Source organism: Mesoplodon bidens, assembly GCF_964165515.1.
Source record: "Mesoplodon bidens genome assembly, chromosome: 11".
NCBI lineage: Eukaryota > Metazoa > Chordata > Mammalia > Artiodactyla > Ziphiidae > Mesoplodon > Mesoplodon bidens.
This window is the reverse complement of record NC_138167.1, coordinates 16259633-16287598: the sequence shown is the minus strand read 5'-3', so window position 1 is coordinate 16287598 and position 27966 is coordinate 16259633. Positions and strand designations below refer to the sequence as shown.

The 27966-nt window shown below is 37.0% G+C and overlaps 1 protein-coding gene across 1 annotated transcript in view; it reads right to left on the bottom strand.

Annotated features, from left to right (window-relative positions):
- Nucleotides 1-4274: 4274 nt before the first annotated feature.
- Nucleotides 4275-27966, bottom strand: part of LOC308625589 (solute carrier organic anion transporter family member 1B3-like) — a 68401-nt gene continuing 44709 nt past the window's right edge. The window contains exons 8-15 of the mRNA XM_081249970.1: nucleotides 27500-27736; nucleotides 24302-24466; nucleotides 22755-22950; nucleotides 19434-19599; nucleotides 17059-17243; nucleotides 11614-11678; nucleotides 6979-7096; nucleotides 4275-5919 (exon numbers count right to left, since the gene is read on the bottom strand). Coding sequence (XP_081106096.1) covers nucleotides 5724-5919; nucleotides 6979-7096; nucleotides 11614-11678; nucleotides 17059-17243; nucleotides 19434-19599; nucleotides 22755-22950; nucleotides 24302-24466; nucleotides 27500-27736 — 1328 coding nt within the window. The 3' untranslated portion in view covers nucleotides 4275-5723. The remainder of the gene's footprint in view (nucleotides 5920-6978; nucleotides 7097-11613; nucleotides 11679-17058; nucleotides 17244-19433; nucleotides 19600-22754; nucleotides 22951-24301; nucleotides 24467-27499; nucleotides 27737-27966) is intronic.

Here is a 27966-nt window from a genome sequence, read left to right as displayed (position 1 = left end):
TTGATCCATCTCCTAGAGTAATGAAAATAAAAACAAAAATAAACAAATGGGACCTAATTAAACTTAAAACCTTCTGCATAGCAAAGGAAACCATTAACAAGACGAAAAGACCACCCTCAGAATGGGAGAAAATATTTGCAAATGAAGCAACTGACAAAGGATTAATCTCCAAAATTTACAAGCAGCTCATGCAGCTCAATATCAAAGAAACAAACAACCCAAATCAAAAATCGGCAGAAGACCTAAATAGACATTTCTTCAAAGATTTACAGATTGCCAACAAACACATGAAAGAATGCTCAACATCATTAATCATTAGAGAAATGCAAATCAAAACTACAATGAGATATCATCTCACACCGGTCAGAATGGCCATCATCAAAAAATCTACAAACGGGGAGGAGTTTCAAGATGGCGGAAGAGTAAGACGCTGAGATCACTTTCCTCTCCACAAATACATCAGAAATACATCTACATGTGGAACAGCTCCTACAGAACACCTACTGTACACTGGCAGAAGACGTCAGGCCTCCCATAAGGTAAGAAACTCCTCACGTACTTGGCAGGGCAAAAGAAAAAAGAGAGACAAAAGGATAGGGACGGGACCTGCACCAGTGGGAGGGAGCCGTGAAGGAGGAAGGGTTTCCACACACGAGAAGCCCCTTCGCGGGCGGAGACTCCGGGTGGCGGAGGAGGGAAGCTTCGGAGCTGCGGAGGAGAGCACAGCAACAGGGTTGCGGAGGGCAAAGCGGAGAGATTTCCACACAGAGGATTGGGGCCGACCGGCACTCACCAGCCGGAGAGGCTTGTCTGCTCACCTGCCGGGGTGGGCGGGGCTGGGAGCTGAGGCTCGGGCTTCGGTCGGAGCGCAGGGAGAGGACTGGGGTTGGCGGCGTGAACACAGCCTGAAGGGGCTAATGCACCACAGCTGGCCGGGAGGGAGTCCGGGAAAAAGTCTGGAGCTGCCGAAGGGGCAAGAGGCTTTTTCTTGCCTCATTGTTTCCTGGTGCGCGAGGAGAGGGGATTAAGAGCGCTGCTTAAAGGAACTCCAGAGACCGGCGCGAGCCCCAGAGACGGGCCTGAGACGCTACGGCTGCTGCTGCAGCCACCAAGAAGCCTGTGTGGGAGCACAGGTCACTATCCACACCTCCCCTCCCGAGAGCCTGTGCAGCCTGCCACTGCCAGGGTCCCGGGATCCAGGGACAACTTCCCCGGGAGAACACATGCCGGCCTCTGCCGCCGCAGGCTCGCCCCGCACTCCGTGCCCCTGCCTCCCCCGGCCTGAATGAGCCAGAGCCCCCGAATCAGCTGCTCCTTTAACCCTGTCCTGTCTGAGCGAAGAACAGACGCCCTCTGGCGACCTACACGCAGAGGCGGGTCCAAATCCAAAGCTGAACCCCGGGAGCTGTAAGAACAAAGAAGAGAAAGGGAAATCTCTCCCAGCAGCCTCAGGAGCAGTGGATTAAATCTCCACAATCAATTTGATGTTCCCTGCATCGGTGGAATACCTGAATAGACAACGAATCATCCCAAATCAAGGAGGTGGGCTTTGGGAGCAAAGATATATATATATTTTCCCTTTTCCTCTTTTTGTGAGTGTGTATGTGTATGCTTCTGTGTGTGATTTTGTATGTATAGCTTTGCTTTTACCATCTGTCCTAGGGTTCTATCCATCCGTTTTTGTTTTTATTACTTAAAAAAATTTTTTTCTTAATAATTATTTTTTATTTTAATAATTTTTTTATCTTACTTTATTTTATTTTATCCTATTTCTTTTTTTCTACTTTTTCCTCCCTTTTATTCTGAGCCGTGGGGATGAAAGGCTCTTGGTGCTCCAGCCAGGAGTCAGGGCTGTGCCTCTGAGGTGGGAGACCCAACTTCAGGACACTGGTCCACAAGAGACCTCCCAGCTCCACATAATATCAAACAGTGAAAATCTCCCAGAGATGTCCAGTTCAACACCAAGACCCAGCTTCACTCAACGACCAGCAAGCTACAGTGCTGGACACCCTATGCCAAACAACTAGCAGGACAGGAACACAACCCCATCCATCAGCAGAGAGGCTGCCTAAAATCATAATAAGGCCACAGACACCCCAAAACACACCACCAGATGTGGACCTGCCCACCAGAAAGGCAAGATCCAGCCTCATCCACCAGAACACAGGCACTATTTCCCTCCACCAGGAAGCCTACACAACCCAGTGAACCAACCTTAGCCATTGGGAACAGACACCAAAAACAACGGGAACTACAAACCTGCAGCCTACAAAAAGGAGACCCCAAGCACAGTAAGATAAGCAAAATGAGAAGACAGAAAAACACACAGCAGATGAAGGAGCAAGGTAAAAACCCACCAGACCTAACAAATGAAGAGGAAATAGGCAGTCTACCTGAAAAAGAATTCAGAATAATGATAGTAAAGATGATCCAAAATCTTGGAAATAGAATAGAGAAAAAGCAAGAAACATTTAACAAGGACCTAGAGGACTAAAGATGAAACAAGCAATGAGGAACAACACAATAAATGAAATTAAAAATACTCTAGAAGGGATCAATAGCAGAATAACTGAGGCAGAAGAACAGATAAGTGACCTGAAAGATAAACTAGTGGAAATAACTACTGCAGAGCAGAATAAAGAAGAAAGAATGAAAAGAACTGAGGACAGTCTCAGAGACCTCTGGGACAGCATTAAATGCACCAACATTCGAATTATAGGGGTCCCAGAATCAGAAGAGAAAAAGAAAGGGAATGAGAAAATATTTGAAGAGATTATAGTTGAAAACTTCCCTAGTATGGGAAAGGAAATAGTTGCTCAAGTCCCCGAAGCACAGAGAGTCCCATACAGGATAAATCCAAGGAGAAACATGCCAAGACACATATTAATCAAACTATCAAAAATTAAATGCAAAGAAAAAATATTAAAAGCAGCAAGGGAAAAACAGCAAATAACACACAAGGGAAATCCCCATAAGGTTAACAGCTGATCTTTTAGCAGACACTCTGCAAGCCAGAAGGGAGTGGCAGGACATATTTAAAGTGATGAAGGAGAAAAACCTGCAACCAAGATTACTCTACTCAGCAAGAATCTCATTCAGATTTGATGGAGAAATTAAAACCTTTACAGACAAGCAAAGGATAAGAGAATTCAACACCACCAAACCAGCTTTACAACAGATGCTAAAGGAACTTCTCTAGGCAGGAAACACAAGAGAAGGAAAAGACCTGCAATAACAAAGCCAAAACAATTAAGAAACTGGGAATAGGAACATGCATATCGATAATTACCTTAAATGTAAATGGATTAAATGCTCCAACCAAAAGACATAGACTGGCTGAATGGATACAAAAACAAGACCCATATGTATGCTGGAGAGGGTGTGGAGGAAAGGGAACCCTCTTGCACTGTTGGTGGGAATGTAAGTTGATACAGCCACTATGGAGAGCAGTGTGGAGGTTCCTCAAAAAACTAAAAATAGAACTACCATACGGCCCAGCAATCCCACTACTGGGCATATGCCCTGAGAAAACCATTATTCAAAAAGAGTCATGCACCAAAATGTTCATTGCAGCTCTATTTACAATAGCCAGGACATGGAAGCAACCTAAGTGTCCATCAACAGATGAATGGATAAAGAAGATGTGGCACATATATACAATGGAATATTACTCAGCCATAAAAAGAAATGAAATTGAGTTATTTGTAGTGAGGTGGATGGGCCTAGAGTCTGTCATACAGAGTGAAGTAAGTCAGAAAGAGAAAAACAAATGCTGTATGCTAACACATATATATGGAATCTAAAAAAAAAAAAAAGGTCCTGAAGAACCTAGGGGCAAGACAGGAATAAAGACGCAGACCTACTAGAGAATGGACTTGAGGATATGGGGAGGAGGAAGGGTAAGCTGTGACAAAGTGAGAGAGTGGCATGGACATATATATACTACCAAACGTAAAATAGATAGCTAGTGGGAAGCAGCCTCATAGCACAGGGAGATCAGATCAGTGCTTTGTGACCACGTAGAGGGGTGGGATAAGGAGGGTGCGAGGGAGGGAGACACAAGAGGGAAGAGATATGGGGACATGTGTATATGTATAATTGATTCCCTTCGTTATAAAACAGAAACTAACACACCATTGTAAAGCAATTATACTGCAATAAAGATGTTTAAAAAAAGTGTAAGCTCCATGAGATAGTGTAATTCTTTGTTTTTGTTTACTGTTATATTTCATTTTACCTGTCAGATTTTTGACATTCGATAATTGGTAAATAAATAAATATTCAAGATAGTGCCTTTATTTTCTTTGCAATGTTTTAAAACACAGCTCTGTAATTTTCTGTCTTTTTTTTTTAATGATACAAGATCCCATCAGACCTGTCACATAGTAACCAGCTGTGGGTGATTTTTCCAAATTTCTGCTTTTGTGATTAATGAATCTTTTCTCAGGTTTATTGTTTGAGAATAGGTTAATGTATATAACTTCCAGTGTAATTCCAAGATTCTAGCAAGCATTCATGTTGTGTGACTTTGGTATACTCAGGAACATCTTCTCCTGTCACGTGGATTGTTTTTTTGTATCTCTTTATCAAGGGCTCTATGTGAATTTTTTTTTAAAGGAGATGTCTTGGCTGTATCACAAATGTTTTGAATCAGAATCTCATGTGGGTGTGTGATTGTGGTTTCTTTTTAAAAATGTTTCACAGGTGATTCTGATGACCCACACTTTTTTTTTTTTTTTTTGCTATTCAGAATAAAAACTACAACTTCTAGCATTCACTATAATAAAGCTGCCATCACTATCAAATGCAGTATTCAAATATTTGTTCTCATTCACTCTACTTCTTGTCCTACTTGTGAGGGTGTGAAAGATCTCTGTGCACCAAACACAGACACTCAAAAAGATATGCAATTGAGAGAGAGTTGGTAAATGATTTGGTGCAGACTCCATTTCTGCCAGAGAGCAGACAAACAAAATGAAGACACATCTTTTAAATGGGCTTTGCTTTCTCAAGTTAATGTCAGCGTTTCTTAATCCATTTCCATAGGCTTGAAAGAAACTTAACACTTTCTGTAATATGTTGTCTGACAATTGCAGCTTGGAAATTTTCTATTAGTCCTATTTCTTCAGCAGTATTTTAATGAGAGGTTGGAAGAAAATGTATCAAGTGCTGATAGTCAAATTAGAAATTAATAAGGTCTGGGAAATATATGACTTAATACATGAATGACAGATGTCATGATAGCATAAGCCCTCCATCATACTAGACTTTAGGCTTGAGTAACATGGTCCAAACTGGTTTTGGTTCTTGTTTTAAAAAGAAAGGTATTAAGCTTTTCTTCTTATTTAGACTATTAATTTCTTTCTTCCTTTTTCACCTCTACCTATCTTCTAGTCACCGGTTTTATTGCATTACAATTACCTGAGCAAATACTTTTTCTTCTATTACACCTTAACCATACCTTTCATTTTGAATTTGTATGGATCATATATTCTAATCTTAACCACAAATGCATAGCCACACCTTAACAATGAGTACTCCCATTTTTTCCCATTTATAGTTTGTTTCATTGTCATAAATTCATAGGTGATTCATTGTTCCATCATTAGTATAGAATGTGAAAATTGTCAGTGAAAGGACCAGGAACTGCTCAAAAATAACATCCTACTCAATTAATACAATGTTCCTTGAAAACACAGCGGCAGAAGAATTTTTTTCTCCCCTTAAATATGTGTTTCACGGTCCACTCCAGCATCACTACTTAACGGTTCTAAGTTCACATCGTTCACAGATTTTCTTTCATTTTCTGATGCCTTGATATCTTTTCCTTGATTTTTTTTCTTCATAACAGAAATTAATACAACATATAAAACAAGAGCTGGGAGTTTTAAGCATGTAGTCAAGCCAAAGAAAGTATTTCTGTGAAAAGAGAAAAAAAAGTCAGTTTTTACTTGGAATTGGGTAAAACACTTTACAGTGTTGCTCTTCAGTATGCAGAAGGCCTTTAAAAAATGATGTTTGAAATCTTACATAAAAATATTGAAGTAGCAATTTCAGTGATTCTTTTGATTGGAGCATAAGAAGTGTGTGATTATTTTTAAAGGACTGTTAACCCACAGAAACTAAGGATGGTGCATGATCTGCCCAAGTGCTATCCGTAAAATAAGGTATATTTGGAATGTTTAACTTTCTCAGAGACAGATTAGTTCATGTGTAATGAGAACAGATTATAAAGGAAATGAACTGACTGTGAGATAATCAGATTGAATCCATTTATATTGAACCAGGAGCCAATGTTTACCTTATAGCCTTGCTGTCTACGAAGCCCTGCCCTGTGGTCTTCTGAAAAATTTTCACAAAGCCACATAAAATTACCTAGTACACATGGTCTATTCCAAGGATTCTCAACTTCGATTGAACATTAGAATCACCTAAGGAGATTTTAAAACTCCCATTCCCCAGGCCACATCCCCTGACCAATTAAATCAAAATTGAAATAAGTATTTCAAAATAGAAGTTAGCATTTTTGGGGAATTCCCTGGTGGTCCCGTGGTTAGGACTCCATGTTTTTACTGCTAAGGGTGCGGGTTCAATCCCTGGTTGGGGAACTAAGATCCTGCAAGCTGCATGGCACAGTCAAAAAAAAAAAAGAAAGAAAAAAGAAATTAATATTTTTTAAAGCTCCTCAGGTGATTTTAATGAGCAGGAAAGATTGATGACCACTGACCTGGTTGGTTGGGAAGCACTCGCCTCATAACTATTAACTAAATGTTGAGAAGCTTTATGCAAAAGATACTTTGAACAATTATTAGGTTTAACTGAATGGAATTAATTCTATAACTTTGAGTTGTTTACAAAGTTTATTAAATGGTAGCTATAATTCCTAATATTATTATTACACTGAAAATATCTCATTCTTTAGTAATTAACATAGTCAAAGGAAAAACCAATTAATGAAATATATTTATGACAACTTACCCATATAATGTGGAATTGTATATCCGACAAGACCCTTGCTTCCCATAGTTGTTGACAGACCACTTCATACAAGCTCTATCAATCAGAGCCCCAAAATATATAGGAGCTGGAATTCCTCCTGCAACATGATGTGAGAAGATGTCAACCCAAGGAACATGATTCAAAGGAAACAATGATATTCCACACTGATACATTTTGGATTATGTAGAAATTCAAAATTTTGGAGGACTTGTCCATTGATTTGGCCTAACTCTATTCCGGAATCAAGACTATGAGGAATCTCCAAAGCTTAAATCACATACAATAGTATAGACATCTTTTATCTACCCTCACCATGCCAACACACATAGGGAAGAAGGAAGATTATATGCCTGTACATTGTTCTTCTTATAATGCCAATTAACTTAAGCCTGGTTGGTAAAAAGTATAATGTTGTCAGTAAAACATAGAAGTTATATTGGTTCATATGTAATTTTTCTTAGGCAAGGACAGCTAGAATAGCAGGAGTAGAGTTATAACTTCACAGGGAAAGGGAAAATCTCTCAGCTCAATTGCTGCAAAGGCAAGAGATTTTTCAACTCTATTTTGACGTAAATTAAAAGGTGGGGGCTTCCCTGGTGGCGCAGTGGTTGAGAATCTGCCTACTAATGCAGGGGACACAGGTTCGAGCCCTGGTCTGGGAGGATCCCATATGCTGTGGAGCAACTAGGCCCGTGAGCCACAACTACTGAGCCTACACCTGTGCTCCGCAACAAGAGAGGCCGCAATAGTGAGAGGCCCGTGCACCACGATGAAGAGTGGCCCCCGCTTGCCACAACTAGAGAAAGCCCTCGCACAGAAATGAAGACCCAACACAGCAAAAATAAATAAATTAATTAATAAACTCCTACCCCCAACATCTAAAAAAACAAACAAACAAAAAACATCTTAAAAAAAAAGGTGAATGCCAACACTAGGACTTCCTCACCAGAGAAGCACAGGCCCAGCTTCACTGAGTGCTAGGCTGTGCTTTTTTTTTTTTTGCCTCAGGGCTCCACTCCCACCTTCTTGGAGTCATGAAGCATTTTCTCTCCATTGATTGTGTTTTTTTTTTTTTTTTTTTTGTGGTATGCAGGCCTCTCACTGTTGTGGCCTCTCCCATTGCGGAGCACAGGCTCCGGACGCACAGGCTCAGTGGCCATGGCTCACGGGCCCAGCCTGCGGCACGCGGGATCCTCCCAGACCAGGGCACGAACCCGTGTCCCCTGCATCGGCAGGGGGACCCTCAACCACTGCGCCACCAGGGAAGCCCGATTGTGTTCATTTTTAATACCTCCTGAAGCAGCCTGGGCTGTCCAAGGGCCTGTGGTGCTGAATTTTGCTTCTGTTGATGTTCTGATCATAATGATGCCTAGGTCTCTCCAGTGGCCTGTACCTAACCCAGTTTTTATTTGTAGTGTATGATTTTGCAGAATTTGACGATTTTCAGGAACACACATGTTGTCTTATAGCAGAAGCGCCCATCTGCTTTTACTGTTATTTTAATAAACTCTGACATTGATTCCTAATTCTAAGCATTGGTAACTTGACCAAATTTTAGAGATATGCTAATTTTCAAATTTTATATTGTTACATAAAAATGATAGTGATTCATAGTTTACAGTTTTGCCAATTCCATTTACTTTTACAGTCTCAATTTTCTGAGAGTGAGAAATCTTAGAATGTCAAAGAACTGGTGTCTGAGACGAATATATCTGAGGAAAACTGTTACTGAGAAACTGGATTAGGAATTCATAGGTTTCTACAAATCTAAGCCATTCCTTTGAAAAACGAAAAATACGTGCCAACAATTTATTTTTCTTATATAAAAATAGCACTGGTTTGATCAAACCTAATGAATTAAATGTTTCAGGTAACAAACTTGGTCTTATATTATTGAAAATTTAAAACTTCAGACAACTTGTTTTCCAAATACCTATTTCAGTTTAATATACCTTCCACAATTTACATTGTATTCAGACAGTTGTTTGTGACTGGACATTTGGTCCTCAGTATGTATTTCTCCCCTAGAAGAGTTAGATTCCATTGGGCCATATACTGGATGTATCAAAATAGGATGCTCACAATCAGAATAGCAAAATTCCTTTTTTTCTATTTTACGTCTCTAGAGGAACTTCTTCTATTCTCAATCTCATTTCAGCATATCAGAAGGAGTACTAGCTCCCCAAATCCTTTCTATCTGCTAACTCCTATGGCTTAGATTCTAGGAGTGAAGCATCTCCATTGGATCTAGATGAACTGCCAGGATTGGACAGAGAGCTACAAAAGACAAGGTAGAAACTTTAATGCACATAGCTAACTGAAAGAAGGCAGTCTGAAAAACTACTTACTGTATGATCCCAACTGTATGATCCTCTTCCATAAAGTTTGCACTATTCCTGCCAGCTGGAAATAACTATCCTCTTTAGAACTCTTAGCACTTTGTAGCTCACTCACAGCCCTTATCATCCTGCAGTACCTCCATCTTCTCCTTCTCTCCCATACCTTTTATATTTTCTCCTTTTACCTTTGAGGATCTGTGATTTTCTCCCAAATATACTTGGACACCTGCTCCATTGTAATTTGGCCATAGTTATGCTTCTTTCTTTTGCTTGCAAGTGTCCCAAGGATTGACGCCCTCCTATTTCCTTTTCTTTCAGCCATCAGTGGTTGCCTCCAGGCCATGATCAGTTGCCTACCCCAATTCCTAGAGCAATCATGTCCTTTTCCTACTTCCCAGGAATAAGCATATAATGTTAACAGGTCTTAAAAAGTGGTAGCACAGGGGTTAGGTTAGAAGTTGTTAAGCTAACAAGAGAAAACTGTATGGTATAAATGGCAAATGGCAACAAAGGGAAAAGGATAATTTTCTAAATCTTGTACTAATCACCTCATCTGAATATTTAGAAATAGGCCTGTAGCCTCTAGATTCTATAGTATTACTATTTGACAGCAACAACAACAAAACACAACTTTCTGAGCTTTCTTTCATTCAGAGCACTCCCCATTCCAAGATGCTTAGTTCTAGAATTTTAGTTCCCATGAAACCAAGCAGAACCCTGTGGGCCTCCGCAAGTACAAAGGTCCCTTCATGTCCCCTGCCTCTTGTTTGTAGAAAAGATGAAGTCTCCCAGGCCTTCCTGAGTCACAAAAGAGCAAGCTCAAGCAGTTAATGATTAGGACAACAGAGTCACAGAATCTTTCCAGCGTCTGATGTACATCCCTGAGTTGTTTTGCAGATACCATAACTGCCACCAAAGAAAAAAAGCTAACCGCCTAATGACCAGATTATAGCCATGCCATAAGCTGCTCCATCTATGGCTAGCACAATTCTAAGAACTGGCTTGAGATAATGGGATTAACATTATTGCTCATGATAATCTATATTTTGTGGGCATCAAAATAATTGTAGTTTACTCTGCCTGTATATGTAGGTGGGCAACTAAAATTATCAGCAAAAAGATACTACAGGTCCATGTCAACATCTTCTACTTTAAGAATACAGTGCCCTATGTTGGCATGAAATTATAGAAGATGGACTTTCATCCCTAATCCCATGGAATGGAATGGAGTGATGTCTGACAAGCAGCTCTTTTGCTCCTTTTCTGTTTGTCTATTTCTGTTCCCCTTAAACCTTAATTATAAAAATCAGATCACTAGGTAACATTTAGCCTAACTCCTGACTTGTGCTCTACTTAATGCACACCATGCCTTGCCTAACCTGTTGCTTCTTTTCCTAGATTAAAAGAAGTAGGAATGAAGAATTAAGTAGTTAAAAAATGATTGACTCTCTATCCCCAGTGCCCCCTTAGCAAACTTGCAAGCAGACCACACGGGCAAGGTAGCATCCAAAGGAAGATCAGGAGTAGTCAGCAGGTCTGCATGAAGTGAAAAACTGATGAAGAATCTGACCTCCTACATTAATAATTAACTGAGATTATTCCCCCTTTTTCCCTTTAAAAACTATCATGGCTGAGCAGAATCTTCAGAGATGGTTTTGGGGTGAATCTGCCTTCTCCCTAGATTGCTGGCTTTTCTGATTAAAGCAATTTTCCTTTCTACCAACACTTGCCTCTCAAAAATTGGCTTTTGAACAGGAAACAGCCAAACCTGAGTTCAGTAACACCCATTCCCTTCTGGATTTTAAATTTCTATTAAAGGTTATCTGCCCCACCCTCAGAGAACTAGTCTGAGGGACTGTGAAAGTCCTCATCTGTTGTTTTGCACAATCTCCCAGGCCTCCTGAGCTGTTTTGGGCATTACCCCCCTCAGCATAGAAGGAAGGTCCTGCACTCTGCATATGGGAAGGAATATTCCTAAGTCTTAAATTAAATTCTTGGAGACCACTGATTTTTTTTTAGAAAGGATATAATACAAATATGATGATGCCTTGTTCTTATAGATTGATTCTAAATAGAACTGACAATGAAATTCTCTCTTAGGTCATTTAGTTCTCCTTTATCTCATTATTTTTCATTTACCACAAACATTAAAATGATATTTTACTTATACCTTTTTAAAGAAACTTTCTGATAATTGGAAATCAATTACATTCAGTCTTTGAGCTTTGACATGAAAATTTATACCTGGAATTTATCATCTACATATTTATCATACCTAGTGTTCGAATAGTTAGTGCATGGAAACCCATGGCAAGTGATTTCAGTTCAGGTTCAACATTTCTGAAATAAGATAAAGGCAAAGCAACATTAAGCATCTCTAAAATACCAGATTGAGCTAAATATTAAAACATTTCTCAGTGTTGTTCTTCATGATCTAATGAAAATCCTCAAGTGAAGAGTGGATATTATTTAAAGTTATATTTTCAGTTGTTTTAGAAGGCAAACATCTGAATGATATTAACAGTTCTTATTTCTTTACTTATTCAATGTGTTACAATTTCAAGACAGTTTTACAAACATTTCCACATTTGATCCTTAGGAAATCCTGAGATACTGGTTGGAATAGACTTTATGATATCTATGAAGACTGATTTCATGTGATCTATTCAGTTGACACCTGCCATATGAGAGAGCAAATACTTTTATGTAGGTCTTGGTCTGAGAAGAACTCTTTTTACTACTTCATTTCTATCATTGCTGTTAACAGAAAAGTTGACTAATATGATTCATAAACTACATAATATAACCAGGAAAGTCAAAAAAGATATCTGTATTCTACTGTCTAGTGTATTTAAATGTCATTTTAAAGGTAGCAAATACACTTGTATCTTCTCTTAAAATTTAACTCACTTTTGCATTTAGAAAGTTATTTCCACAATTCCATATTTCTATGTTCAATGAGCTGATGATACAACCAACTCTGTAATAACCTAATACATATCAAGCAAAATAAATTATCTGACTGCAGTGGCAAGATGGGGGAGGGTGACTGAGGCTCAGAAGTTCTGTTTTTACTGAAATATTGAATTAACTGATACAAAGGTTTATTTTTTTCTTGAATGACTGTATGTTCAGAGATAAATAAATTTAGTCATTCAACAAACATTTGCCATGTGCCTCCTAGGAGACTCTATGCTAGTCTTTGTTATTGATATAAAGAGATAAATCATGTTTCATAGTAACTAAATGCCTTAGATAAGTCATTCAACCTCTCTTAGCCTCAGTTTCCTTATCTGCTAAGTAGTCTTATCTTGTATGTTGTGAGGATACAATGTAATAAGCTAGCCCTCTAAACCTCAATTTTCTTTACACAACATTGCCCCTTAAGCCTTGTAGGAGAGCTACCCCTGAGTGAGATTCTCAAAAGTATTCAAGAAAACTTATAAAAGTAAACAGGATAAAAAATTAAACATAGCATAATAAAAATTAAACACAGCAGAGTTATTTATTAAGAGAGAAAATGAATAGAAAGGGTTTTTTTCTCTGCTTTTGCAAAAGACAGGGACACTTCCACTAGCCAAGCTGAGGACACAAAACACTATCCTTGAGGGCAGTGAAGCCATGCCAGTAAGTAGATGAGGTCATGTTATTCAAAGAGGTGGTTTCTTCCCTGAGGAAATTGTCATGAGGAAATCAGCCATGACAGTTAACTAGTCCAGTTAGCTGTCTCTCTCAAATATCAGATTTCTTAAATGGGTTTTTGGGAAGAGAGAGAATGCAGTTTGTTCCTGGTTGAATTCTCTGTGACAAGTGCCTGAAGTGTCACTTTTCATTGAAGTTGATTTTTTAAAGGATGTATTTGTCTTACAAGCCAGATGCAATAGAAGCAAAATTGAGATGTTTATCAACTTGTAGTTTTGCCCAGGGAGAGGGCTAGTGTGTAGGAGAATTGAGCAGACTTGGGGATAGTGATAATATCTTCCTGAAAGGGAACTTGAAATCTTAGACAACTCAATGGAAAGATAGACTTATGTGATATAATGACACACAACACACATATACCCATATACAATGACAATCACACACACTCCTACATTCACATGGATTCACACTTACAGACCCTCATGCTCATACTTACATGCACACTCAACACACACACACACATTTTTATCATGTAAAATATTGGTCACTGCAGCATGAGTCCTACCTCAATCTGATAGTGGTCAGCTCTGTATTTTGATCAACATTTCTCAGGATGGATTCTCCTCCTATCATAGCCTTCTGTTTTCCCTGATTCTGTTCTTGCCTCCCAAAGACAGATTCTCCACCCAACAGCCAGAGTGATCTTCTAATTGGATAAGATAGTTGTATAATCCTACTGCTCAGATCTCTCTGCTGGCTTCTTAATACAATGAGAGTAAACTCCAAAGTCTTTACTGTGATCCACAGGGTCTGTGTTATCTGCACCATGCTTACTCTCTCATTGTACTTCTCACCTCTTTCTTTTTCGTACAGTCCTCCTGGTCTTGTACATGTCAAGTATGTTCCACCTCAGGACTTTTACCTCCACTGCTACCTTCCCTGGATTGCTCTTCACCTGTTCATATCTGCATGATTTTTACCCTCAATCTTTATTCAGGTCTCATCAAATGACTTTCAGTGGAAGGTATCTGAATTAGTACTGCTTCTCCACCCCTTCTTTTTTCCTTTTTTTTTTTTTTTCCTCATCAGGTTATTCTCATCTATGGTCTCCCCTTTCCCACACTGGGAGCACATCAAGTCAGGCTGTGGTGACAGTGGAATGGGGATCCTAAAGCAGACCCTGCCATTGCAATTTACAGAGACAGAGGGTAATTAAAACCCTGGTTAGTGAAGATGAAGTTCGCCTCCTTCCTCACCAGAAGGTAGTGATGGAGGGCCCTGCCGAGGGCCTGAGCAATGTACTAAAGCCTTGGCTGTTAGGCTTCTTAATGTTTAATTTTTTTGGATGCATGGTGATTAGCTAGTTGCATTTTACTGGAGATGCAGGCCCTTGACCTGGTGAGGCTGGAGGTTCAGATGCTCATGGAATGTTGTGGTCTAGTTTGGTGATCCATCTCTTTCAATGGCTCAGACAGGTGATTGAGTAAAAGCCCCAGAAAAGCACTTGGTAGACTAACCACACTTTGTAGAAGTGAAGTAGGATGTTTATCATGCACATCCAGATCATAGCTTTAGCCTCAATGATTCTGTAATATGTGGATTTCTTCATAACTTAGCTATTCTTGCAGAGAGGGTGGCTTTTACTAAGAGGAAAGGGGCTCTTATGATGAGTCATCTTCTATAACTCCTGTCCAATTTTTAAAGATTCACAGAGTTGGTTGAGCTTCAAATTCTTGGGAGGGAACAGTCTGAAACTACCATCTCTTTGAAACAGTGTTATAAAAAAATGCTTTTGAAATTATTTTGAAAAATTTTTTGAAATTAATTTTTCTTGCAGAAAAGTTGCAAGAATAGTACAAAGAATTCCTTCCTCATTCCTGTCATTTGTATTTCCAAGCATTAAAATTTTATTACCTTTTCTATATTTTTACTCTGATATTTTCTTCCTAATGCTTAACACTTCTTTTTTTATGTATTTGCATGCTTATATATTTATTGTTCCTTCTCCTACACCCATCCACTCTCCCATCCCTCACCCCCACTGAAAGCTAATGAAAGGAGGGCCCTTATCACTTTTGTTCACAGTTCCAGCCTTGGCCCCTAGAACAGTGCCTAACATATATACTGAATGTGTAAATATCAACACTCCTGCTTAGTCTAGTTTTAATAATAGCCTTATGATGTAAGCATCGGGAAATCATTAATAGACTGAAGTTTATATTTTTATTCCACAGTCTGCCTCACAAAAGTTCTCTTTCAATAAAATCGAAGGTTGGTGAGAAATCAATAAATGTTTTTGATAAACGGTAATGTTGATCTTATCACTTTCTTATTAAGATAAAATTATCATCAATGTTGTAACAGTTTTCTCTAAAATTCTCGTTCTCCTCATGAAAAAATTTAAATTAAGAAGCCAAGACTTGTTGAGATGCAAGCTAATTTGGAGTTTTGAGACAACTTCCTGTCATTTAATGAATCTGTAATTTGGCAAATATGGAAAACTTCTCCTTTAGAGTAGACAGTATTTTATGTTAAGATAGAGCTTTATTTGTGGAATAAATTAGTATAAAAAATTTGACAAGATTTAAGGGTCACTGTGGAATTTAAACAACTATAGTCTCAATTTATAGCTTTATAATCATTTTAAAAAACATTAATACATTTGTTTTCTTTCCCTTCTATGTCATGCTGTTGGCTGACCATGAACCTGTTGCTAACTACTTATGTCTTAAAAGTATAACTAGAGGTTAACCCAGATCACCATATTTACACATATATATTTTAATACCTACATGCAAGTCTTTATATGCTTTCACTTTTAGGTGATTGAATGATTAACTTCACCAACAGGCCTTGTATTACCTACTCCCTTCCTAACCCCGCAGTCTTACCTTGTGCAATCTGTCTCACTCAGTATGTTCCAACCAACTGGCTTCTGTTCACTCCTCAAACACATCAGTTCTTTCCTGCCTGAGGCATTGGCACATAGCCCCTCTCCCTGTAAAGTTCTTCACTTGCTAACTTTAACATACCCTCTAGACGTTTAGATTGTGTCACTGTTTTTTTTTTTTTTTTTTTTTTGCTGTATGCGGGCCTCTCACTGTTGTGGCCTCTCCCGTTGCGGAGCACAGGCTCCGGACGCGCAGGCCCAACGGCCATGGCTCACGGGCCCAACCGCTCCGCGGCATGTGGGATCTTCCCAGACCGGGGCACGAACCCGTGTCCCCTGCATCGGCAGGCGGACTCTCAACCACTGCGCCACCAGGGAAGCCCTGTGTCACTGTTTTTGAGAAGTATTTTCTGAGTGCTCTTCCTCACAGCTCCTCACCTCAATCCTAAATTTGTTTCTCCTTTTTATTCCCTTTAATAGCACTCTTTTTTTCTTAGTAGTACTAACGACAATTTGTAATTACGTGTTTATTTTTAAGCTTATTTGCCTTACATAAGTCTTCCCTGTTATACTCTAAACTGTATGAGAACAGGTATTTTATCTGTTTTATTCACCATGGAGTATTCTTCACCAAGTGTGGTCTAAATATTTGTCTAATCAGTGAAGAAAAGAATGAATATTGCTCATGTATTTTTCTTTTCTCTACGAGGGTATTTGAGAGACTAGGTCAAAAGCCATTCTTTTAGCTAGGATTAAAAACTTTGGAATATCATAGACTGTTTATATTATGTGATCTGGTTCCCCAATTTTTTTTTCAATGGAATCAATAGGTGATTCACTCTGACAGGCCCAACAGGATATAAGGCATCTCAAAATGAGAAGTTCTTTTAGAATCACAACGGGAATTCTTTCACATTGAGGCAGTTGTCGATCAATCTCTGTCTTAAAATTCTCATTAAGAGGAAAAAGTACAGAATCTAGATTTTGTAGTGGCAACGGCCAAGGCAAAATTATTATTAATTATGGCAGTGAAGTATCACAGTAATCCTAAGAAAATGCACTCTTAGAAAATTTAAATGTAACAAAATATGAATTGGGGTTCCAAATATATTATGGAAAAATATGCACATTATTAGGTGTGTTTATAGTCTAATATATGTAAAAATGCTTTTAAAAAGTAATACTCACTTAAAAACCAGCATGATATTTGAGGTGCTTCCCAATGCAGAAGAAAAAAAGATAAATATTTGCACTACTATATAAACATAAAATTTTCTTGTACATTGATCAGTTTTGGGACATTCACCCAACTTCATTGAGTTATTTCTGCTCTGGAAACCATTTACTTCCACACAACTACAGTTATGAAACATCTGAAAAATAGTTTTTGAAATATGACAGAATATATTTACAAAATATGACTGGGTTATAAATATATTCTATTATATTTAAAGACATCTCACTCATCTAAGCTAAAATATTTACAGTTTTTAAAGAAAACATTCTAACAATACAGTTGTTTAAGAAATGAAAGGCAAAATAGTTTCCTGGATTCCTTTCTAGACAAGAAAATGTAATTTACTATTAACTTCTCATACATCCCTAAATTAAAAATTAGGAAAGAATAGAAAAAAGTAATGTCTGAAACTCTGTAAATTATTTTCTCATCAATATAAAATGTTTAAATATCTCTCTACCACTCACTTTTATTTTCTGTAGCACATCTACTTACTCTCTTTAAAAAGCTCTACAGAGTGTTAGTGACACTCCCTGGGTAGGATTGCCTAGGGAATCCAGAAAATATAGTAGTTTTTGAGGGGTCAGACCTGGGTCTAGAGCCACCCATTCGAATGGGGCAAAGTCCAGGGCAGAAGGGACCAGGCATGGATGCTAGAATTCCACTTTGGCCAGCAAATACAACATCTGATTGCATAATGACAGATTATAGGATAGATGATGCCATTACCAGAGAGGTTCAACACAACAGAATACCCTAAAGGTTAGAACACAGCTGGAGAAAATTTAGGAACAAATGATTTTAGAAATTTAATTTGGCAGGCAGTTTATGTAGCTAGATGGCTTTAATAAATTCTGTTCTGAGTCTAGGCTAAACTAAGGTTTAAGGGAAATTTGAACCCATTAATGCTAAAGACCAATTACTGAAGGAGGAACTGGGGAAGAATTTGAATTCATACTTATCTGGTGACCAAGCTTTACTTTTTTTACTAAGAATTGTATGGAGAAATTCTTTATGTAGCAAGCCTATCAGCCAATGAAACCAAACTTAAGTACAAAGGACATTATTTTGAGTGATTAAGAAGGGATGACTTATTACTAAGAATTTGGTAAAAGAACTCTGCAGTGGTCCCTAAATGGTAAAGTATTAAGAAGATGATGTCTCCATAGTAGACAGAGCTCTCTTTAGGATTCTAACATCATGTCTCTTCCAGCCCTTCACACATGGACAAGGTGGGACCATAGATTAAATGGGGCACTCTCAATGAAAGGCACTATAGCCATGCATATGAGATATGGGTTTTTAAGTATAGTCTTTGGGCCACTTTTGTGCAAATTTATGACTCAGCTTCAAAGAATCTAGGTTCTTCAAAGTTCTTCAAAGTTCTCAGTGACCTTCATTAATGCAGTTAGTAGGACTATGGGCAAGAAAATGATGGTAAAGTTTGAAAATCAAAGACAGGAGGATGTGGTAGAGAGCAATGATAATAGCTGATAATATTGCTAATATTGGTGATAGGAAAAGGGCCCAGGAAATGGGTCCTCAACTTTGTGAGTTATTCAGTGGATTGGAAGTAGAATAGAGAACACCATATCTGATGCCCAGCTATTGGAAGTTACTTGGGGGATTGAGGAGAACTCATAATTTGCATGGAAGGGGATATTTTGAGTGAAGAAGACAGTGGCACTTCTATGGGAGATGTTAGCAATAGGCAAGCAGAATATTAAGTTATCCTGCGTAGGAGAAGTGCCAACCTTGAAAAAAATCAAAATTGGAAGCCAACAATTGGACAGTCAAGTGAGCATGAAGCCTTGATTAATTTCTTGGAAAGTCAAAAGGGTATTGAGCCTCAAGATAAACTCTCCAGAATCTATATGCAAGATTGCATATAGATGGTTGTCCTGGAAAGGCACCTAGATTGACAAGGGGTTGGCTCAGGATATTCCCCTAGCATCTGAAGGGTAAAGTACTTCCAACCTAATGGAAATCATATCCTTTAGTCAAATGAGGTGCTTCCTAGAAATCATAAATGTTTTTAAATTTCAAAAGGTCATAGTTTTATAAATGCAAGAAGAAAAGGTGGGAGTAATCTCATGAGAATTCAAGCAACAGAAAAACCTGTTTGTGTCTCAAGTAGGGTTTTATGTGAGGCTTTGTTTACACATCACAGCCATCACAATGACAGGCAATAATGGGAATCTTTTTCTGTCTTTTTACTGCTGACCTTAGTTGTAGAAACATTTGGTAAGTAATTATCAAAGTTTAAGTAAGTTAAATCAAATCTGCAGTTTTGATTAAGGAGAAGAAAGTAAAAAGTAATACTCACAACAGACTTTTTACTGCCACTTGAAGATTTGCATCCTGCTAAACAAGGTGATATGTAAGTTATTCCATTGTCTCCACAGAGTGGTTCCCATTGACTTTGATCACAATTGCAGTCAGAGTTGCAATAAGAAAGTGGTACATTTATATGAGATGCCACTGGATTATTTCTGGAAATATATGATAGACATATATATGAGAAAGAGAGAGAAAAGAAGAAGAAGAAGAAGAAGAGGAGGAGGAGGAGGAGGAAGGAGAAGGAGAAGAAGGAGAAGGAGAAGAAGAAGAAGAAGAAGGAAAAGAAGAAGAGGAGGAGGAGGGGAGGGAGGGGGAAGGAAGGAGGATGAAAAAAAGAGAAGGGAAGGGAAAGGAAAAGAAGGAGGAGAGACGAAAAGGAGATGAGAAATAAGGGAAAGGGTTGTCTTTAAATTAAATAGAGATATTTTGCTTGTCCAAAATGGCAAAGTTTATTTTTAGTGCTTATTAACTTTTTCACCCTTTATCTTTACCCAGACATGATTTATGATGTAGAAAAAGTAAAACATAAAAAAGAAACCAAAGAGGATAGGTAGGACATAGACAAGAGGTCTTTGAGATTCTGTCAAAAAATTCCTCAAAAATCACTTCATTTTTCTGAGAATTGGTTTCTGTTCAGTAGGGTAATGGCATTAGACTAAGGTTCTTCCCAGCTCACTGTAAAGTCTCATGAATCTGTGAATGTTAATTAACTAGTTTGAATTTTTAAATCTATATTTTAACTACACAAGGAAAGGATTCAACCTGGTCAAAGCAGAATCCTTAAGGATCAATTTTTAAAAATCAAGAATAATAGAATCAGTTGAGAAAGACGAGAAAAACTTCATATGCTTTTTAAATGAAACCAAAACAAAGTTTATAATTATTTACTGTAAAATATCATTGTATTTATAACATATAATCTTATAATATGGTTAAAATTATTAAATGGATTATTCATAATAATTAATTTTCTGCTTATAGATTTAAAAAAATTTTCTTTTGTTTTTTGGTAAAAATCTTGATAAATTATCTTTGAATGAGAAAGTAATTTTCATGAAGAAAGAAGAAGGTAGATTCAGAAATTCTGTAATCAATAATTTTACTAAAAGCATCTAATACCTAATCCTGCTTGGGAACTCACGATGGACCGGGAGTGATTTAGCATAATGATTAATGACTCAGTCCAGACATTGCAATCAGACAGTCCTGTGTTCACATTAGGTCTGCCACTTCACAGCAATGTGACTACTCTTTCTAAAATTAGATTTGCTATTTGTAAGTCATAAATCCTCATAGAAATTTTTTTGGAAAAAAGTTAATTTAGCTGTTCTCAAACTTTCTGTTCCCAGCAGCCTGTCCATTCTTGAAAAGTATTGAGGACCCCAAGGGTTTTTTGTTCAAGTGGGTTCTACTTATTGATAGATATACTCTACTAGAGATTAATAATAAGAAAAATTTAGTACATGAGAATGTGCAAGCACACATATCCTTAGCCAACAGACTGATATTATCATCACATATCTTGTAGCCTTAGAAAATATCTCTATACAAACACAGGGAAGTCTGTTCAATACTCTGTAATAACCTAAATGGGAAAAGAATTTGAAAAAGAATAAATACATGTATATGTATAACTAAATCACTTTGCTGTACACCTGAAACTAACATGACATTGTTACTCAACTATGCTCCAATATAAAATAAAAATGAAAAAAGAAAGAAAATATCACTATATACTCATTAGAAAATGAGAATGAAAAAGAAAAATACTATCTTGGTATTAATATAAAAATAGTTTAGAATTTGTTGACCATCTGCAAAAGTCTCATGGACCCCTGTAGATTCTCAGACCACATTCTGAGAACCTCTACAGTAATTCATACTCTAAAAACTTACCCCAGTGACTAGCATTTCATAAATGCTAAATATATTGTTTCTGTTAATAGCCATCACTTAGACTATGAGTTCCTTGAGGGCACTGAGGTATCCTATAAATTTTTTGACCTTTAAGGACGCACTCAGTGAAATTTTATTGAATGAAAAAAGCCCGTAGAACTCTAGGTGCCTTCTTTTGAATAGATAGCACAGTTACTGTGCTTGTTTCAGGGAACTGGCTTTAGGTTAAAGCCTGTATGCTTGTGCTGTGAAGTAGCATCGTTCTGGAGTCACTGTATGACTTCAAACAAGTCACAGTTTCTCCGGGTCTCAACTAACAAAGGAAGAGGAAATAAGAGGGTCGGGCTGCATAATCTCCAGGATTCTCTTCCCTCTAAAGTTCAATGTTCTAGGTACTCTGTATTTTGATATACCAGAGTGAGTGGTGGTCAATAGGAATATTCAACAACAAACAGAATTAGGAGGGAATGGGGAGATAATTCAAGATTAAGTTGGCAAGCCTCCAAGAATAGGATGTTTAGGTGAGCAAATGTGGGAAGATTCGACAGGTTCAAATTGACACCTCATAAGACCCAGAGTTTAAAAGCTCAAAGCCAACAATAAGCAGTGCTAAGGAACCTGGTTACTAAACTGTGATCCCAGGATCTTTGCTTGTTGCTTGAAAGTGAACCTTCCTAAACTTAAATTGTTGGCTATATTCAGGAGATGATGAGAAATCTGCACAGGAATCTTGCCCTTGATTTGGGGTAGAGACTGTAGTACTAGGTATACTGCACAATGCGTGATAATAATGAAAAGTAAAAGTTTTCTAGGTCTAATATGCCATTATGTATACAGTATTTATCAATTCTACTGCTAATGAAGACAATACCAGAAGAAACAGAATTAGCTTGCAAAAAAGGAGAATTCAGTGCAATGTACTGGTTTTCTTATAAAGATAATTGTTAAACATCAAACTTAACTGCAGATAAAGATTGTTCAGTCACTTTTGGAAAATGTCATTTATATTTCTCTCATGATTCATCCAAGATCATAGTGGTTAGGATTAAGAGTTTTGGAGTCAAAACCTTCAAATCTGAGTCAGAATCTTAACATTGTTAGACATGTAATCTGTGTATCTTTCTAAGCCTTGCTTTCCTTATCTATAAAATGGGGATAAAAGTACCCATCACTCATTGTAAGCACCCCATAAATAATAACTATTACTATTTCAAACTATATGGCTTTTCTTTAAGGAAGAAAAAAAAGAACTTTTTGAGATCTTAAGAAATGAACGTTTTAAGAATTTATAAATTGAAATTTCTCTCGGTTAAAAGTTTAGTTAAATTGCCATCTGCCTTGTTTGCCTGACTTTCTTTTACATTGGATGGTTTATATATTGTGCAACTGGTATATTGATATATATACAAACCCATCATAGGTCAAGGTTAGTCCAGCAACTGATTTGTTTTCACAGATTAGTGCAAAATTTAATAGGTGAAATAGGAAGGCCAACGTATGGCTACAAAGTGAAAATTTCGCAATTCCAACCAAGGTAAATTTGAATTTTTTAATGATATATCCTCCTGTAAACATTCCAGATGCAAAAGTTGGTATGGTTATGAATCCTAGAAGTAAGAGGAAAAAATTAATTATATAAATATGGTTATTCTGAATGTCTTTACACATGAAACACTGTATATCAACCAAAATCATCCTATCTTATTACTTCTTAAATAGAAGGCTGGAAGTCCAGGATGGAGGTAGAGGGTCAGTGCACCATGTGGGGGAGAAAAAAATAATTTCTTCCTGCCAATGCTGAAGGTTTAGTTTCCTTAGTAGCAAAAGTCAGTGACTGAGAATATCTGTATGTCTGAACATATGGTTTTTATAAGGTGCTTTTTGTCCCCTCCAGGAAAACAACAACAAAATATCATCTTCCTGACTCTGAGACTTTTATCCTACCATCTAAAATCCTTTGCATTTCCTTAAAATGAAGAGTTCCCATCCTTAAAACTTACTACAAATTTGCCCAGTAGTTTAGAATTGAACACTTAAATTAATATCTCTTCTTTATTCATCTAAACACACACATACCCTAAGATGATAAACAGGTCTATATGTGATGTTAAAAATAGTTGATTCCTCTTATAACTTTTCTATTTCATTGTCTTCCAAGATTGATTAAAGATGAAGATCCCTCTAACAAAAAAATTAGGCTGAGAACTTTATTAGGAGTTAAATTTACAGTTTTAACTTTTATCTTAAGTTCAATAAGCACGTCCTACAGAATTATTTTTTTCTTGTTTACTTATGACCTATTCATATATCACTTGATAAATTCAGCTTAACTTATCAAATATTGGGTTTCTACAATGTGCTGGGCCATGTACTGGGTATTCTACTGCTCTTAAGAATCTTATCTTATACAGGGAGTAGGAAAAGAAAAATATGAGAAAACCTTCCCTTCATAAAGAAGTCTCCATGTGTCATTGGAAACAGATACTGTAGCAAAAAACCTCTCTAAAATATGAGATTTGTATTGAACTATATAGATACCAATGATGTGTTTAAATTGATTTTTCTCCTGGAAACATCAGTGTCCTATTTTTTGTAAGTATCTGGGTCCTGATTCAAAGTCCGTGAAGGATAGAAGTATAATAATTACATTACAAAAGGATTTGCCTCAGAAGCTCAGCACTAGATTATAAGATCCAGTTATGCAGATATCATATCTACATGTTCCATTCACATGTCACTTTTCCTTCAGGAATTCATCTCCTCAAAAATAACATGAGCTGTAACTTCAAATGCAGAACAATGATGATATCACAAGACCCATCGATTTGATAAAATTTGAAAGAAATAAATGAAAATTATATTTAATAAAATGTGAAATTGCCTTCACAACAAAATGTCTCTTGGATCTCAGTGACTCAATAGCATAACACTTATCAAGCAAACATAAACAGGTCTTACCAAACAAAATGCTAGTCTCAGATGCTGACTGGCCATACTGCTGTTCTACATATTTGAAGACATAAGTAATAATTCCAATATGGCTGCTGGCTTGTAGCAGTGTCAAAAATAATGTTATAACATACAGGGGATTGGTAAGGATGTTTTTCAAGGACTGGAAAAAACCTATAAAAACATAAAAAGAAAGAAAATATTATAATGCAGCTTACATATACATTAATATCTTAATCTTGTAAATATAATTTATATAAGATTTAAAATTCCATAAATATATAGCACAGAAAGTCAGAATACCCTGCAATCCTACTAACAGTTTTTTAAAAAAAATCTTTCAATTCTGTCCATATGTGCATTAATATTTATTTAGTTAGTTCATTTTACTCCAAAATGGGATCAAACATACATGCTGTTTTAGTAAGTGCTTTGTTTGCCTCATATTTGGTTATTCTTAGCATTCTACCATACAACTGCATACATCATTAGTTCATTTATTCATTCATTTAGCAAACGTTTGGTTTTTAATTGGGTACTAGGCAATATGTTAGGCACTCAAGAAACAAAAGTTAATGAAATGCCGTGTCTCTTTTTTATTAGCACTTAATAATATAATCATTATATTAATAATATAATTATTAACTGGAAATTTATCTTAAAGATAGTATAATCCAAAGCTCACAGAAATAAGAAGACTAAGGTTCAAAAATCATAAAGCTCAATATAGTACCAGAATTCAGATCTCTTGTTTCCTGGTACATAGCTTTTCTACCATAAAATACTGCCTCAGTAAATCTGGCAGTATTATCCATCAGCTTTCTTAAAGACATATTGTGTCTCAAGTGACATTATGACAACAGTAGGGCAAAAAACCCATGCCTACAAACAGGTGTGTAACAAATCCATAACTTCCGTACCTAGCAAGAATTATGTGATCTGGGTCTATGATCATCAGGTTAACCAGCTGTAATGGGAGTTAAAAGTGGAAGAAACCACTTAGAAAAACAGTGGGAAGTATCAGAGTCTAGCAAGACAGAACCAGATATGGTTACTGAGTTATGGATGGTGTGGACTTTGAAAGATCTTGTACTGTAGATCTCTAAAAGTTTCCATTAGATATGGTCAGAACCAAACCTTCTATCTAATGGTAACTAAGAAATAGTTTCATCTGCTTATAATAACAAGAAAAAAGATTAGGGCCAAGGGCATAGAAGGAGAAAAAAGAAGATGTAAGGAAGTGTATAGCAGGAATAAATAACATTTTAAATTGTTAGGTCAAAATGCTAAACTTCTCTCCATGGGACTCCCCAATCAGGAAGGACGATTGACTTGTGAGTCATTCTAAGTGAGTTGTGATGTTTGATCAAAAGAAATAGGGTATATGGGCTCACCAAATCATTGAGTTTTTGAGGTGAGTGAGAACGTGGATGTCATCTGAACTTCTACACAATCATGATCCACTATATATCCTTAATAATCAGATCAATAAACAACTCATTAAGCTGACTATCTAAGAAAGAAATTGCTCATTTTTGGACAATTTTCCTTGTTTACAAATTTTTTTGTAATGAACTGATATCTTTATTTCTTTCTAACCAGCTAGTCTTGTTTCTACTCAAATTAGATATATTATTTTCTGACTAAATGTTGTTAGTTATTTCATCCATTCCTAATAGCACATAATTAAGAACCTCTTTACTCTCTTATTTTGGTCACTATCTTACAAACAGTTGATAACACAGATGATGTTTACAATCACCCTATTTTTGCATCTTCATTATCCCCTCCATTTGGGGGAGGCTCACAGTCACCACGTTCCTTATTTTTAGATAATCCACTACTTTTTATGGATTTAATTTGCTGCAGTGTGAAAATAGCATAGACCAAATGAAAATTTATTGGAATGGTATTTTTAGTGTGCATGTTAAATTTCAAAGACTCCTAAATCAGTGGTGTGCTGGTAAATGTTTTAACAACTGATTCTTGGGAAAACAACATTGATTTGAGTATTTCCCAATTTCGGTAATAAATGGTGGTAACTTCTCCCATCATGGCCAATTTCAAGCTACCAATGTGACTGAAAATTTAAGTCTTCTCTCATGAGTCAATACAAGTCACACCATTGCTTTTGGATTAGAGTGATGGAGAGGAGAAAGTAACAATAAAAGGAGTGAGGGGAAGAACTGATGAGAGGGAGAAATTGGACTCCACCTGACAAGCTCTAATGTCACTACAACTTCAACTTGAAAAGGTTGTCAAGGGTTCAAGCATTGCTCTGCTTTGACTCTTACTATTCCACCATTTCTGTGCAATCTGAAAAGTGCACTATTAACATTTTTTCAACTATCTTGCTCTGACTGCTGCTGGATCGTTCCCCAAATTACTGTTCCTAAATTGTTCTCCATTAGCCCTCGGGGATTATGTTTGAAAGGAAGGGCACTATCAAATGGTGGAGGGCTCTTATTCACATGACTGACTACAATAACCTTAACTACTGCTGTTGCTTGTACTTCATTTATTAATATTTAGGTAAGCAATTTTTTCTATATAATTACCAAGAAAATAATCTTACTCTATCTAGAGAGAAAATTCCTCTGATTTCCTTCTCCATAGTCCATGTCTCCACCTAAGAACAGTTAAGTTGCCCAATTTATAGGCACTCATAATTGTTTATATAGGCACTATATGGCAATTGTCTATATATTTTTTGGTACAACCCCATTATATTGTAAATACTTGGAAAACAGAGGCAATATTCTATTACCAGGGCATAGTATGCTTCCTGGTACTATTTGTGAAAGGAAAGGAGGGAGGGAGGGAGGGAGGGAGGGAGGGAGGGAGGAAGGAAGGAAGGAAGGAAAGAAGAGAAAGAAAGACCTTTTAATCCTCATAGTTTGTACTATGTAATTTAGAAATGAATATATACTCTTTGGTTTACAAATAACAGATATTTTTAGCCTTTGATTGGTTTCTCCCTGCTAAAGACCACAAGCCTAATCCCCTTCCCTTCAGAGTTGATATGTGTTCAGAATATATTTACAAATTTTAGTAGGAATCTTAGAATAATAATTTAGCCAAATTTAGTAAAAAAGAAAGCGAACTTTATTTAGATGACTTGAATATGACTTATTATTTTGGAATATTCACCCCTCCCTTTCACTGGGATTAACAATTCCAAATTGACTGTAAATGTGAAATACCTACCAGCTACAGTTCCACTAACATTTTGCCCCTGTTTGGTCAAATGAGCCATTTGACTCTTTTCCTCATTTTGCACAGGCAAAGATACTGAAGCTTCTTTTTCTTTCTTTGGTTTATCCAAATTTTTGGGCAAGAAAAAGAATGGTATAGAAGAAATAATGGATATTAGTCCAGCCACAAGGAAACCAAGCCACCACGCACCAACCCAACGAGAGTCCTTAGGATTTATTCTGATAGTGCCTAGAATAAAGAATTAGAAGAAGCCAGTCAAAAATCATTTTGTAATGCAAGAATTTCTGGTAATAATTGTAGTAATTGCTGTCCTCCATAGATGAAGAAAGTAAATGATGTTTCATCAATTCTGAGACACTCTTTTATTTTTTTTCACACTTTTTATATTTGAAATAAGGATAAGTCTAACATTTAATGACATCTTACAATTGCTCTTGTCCAGGAGTCAGTCATGACAT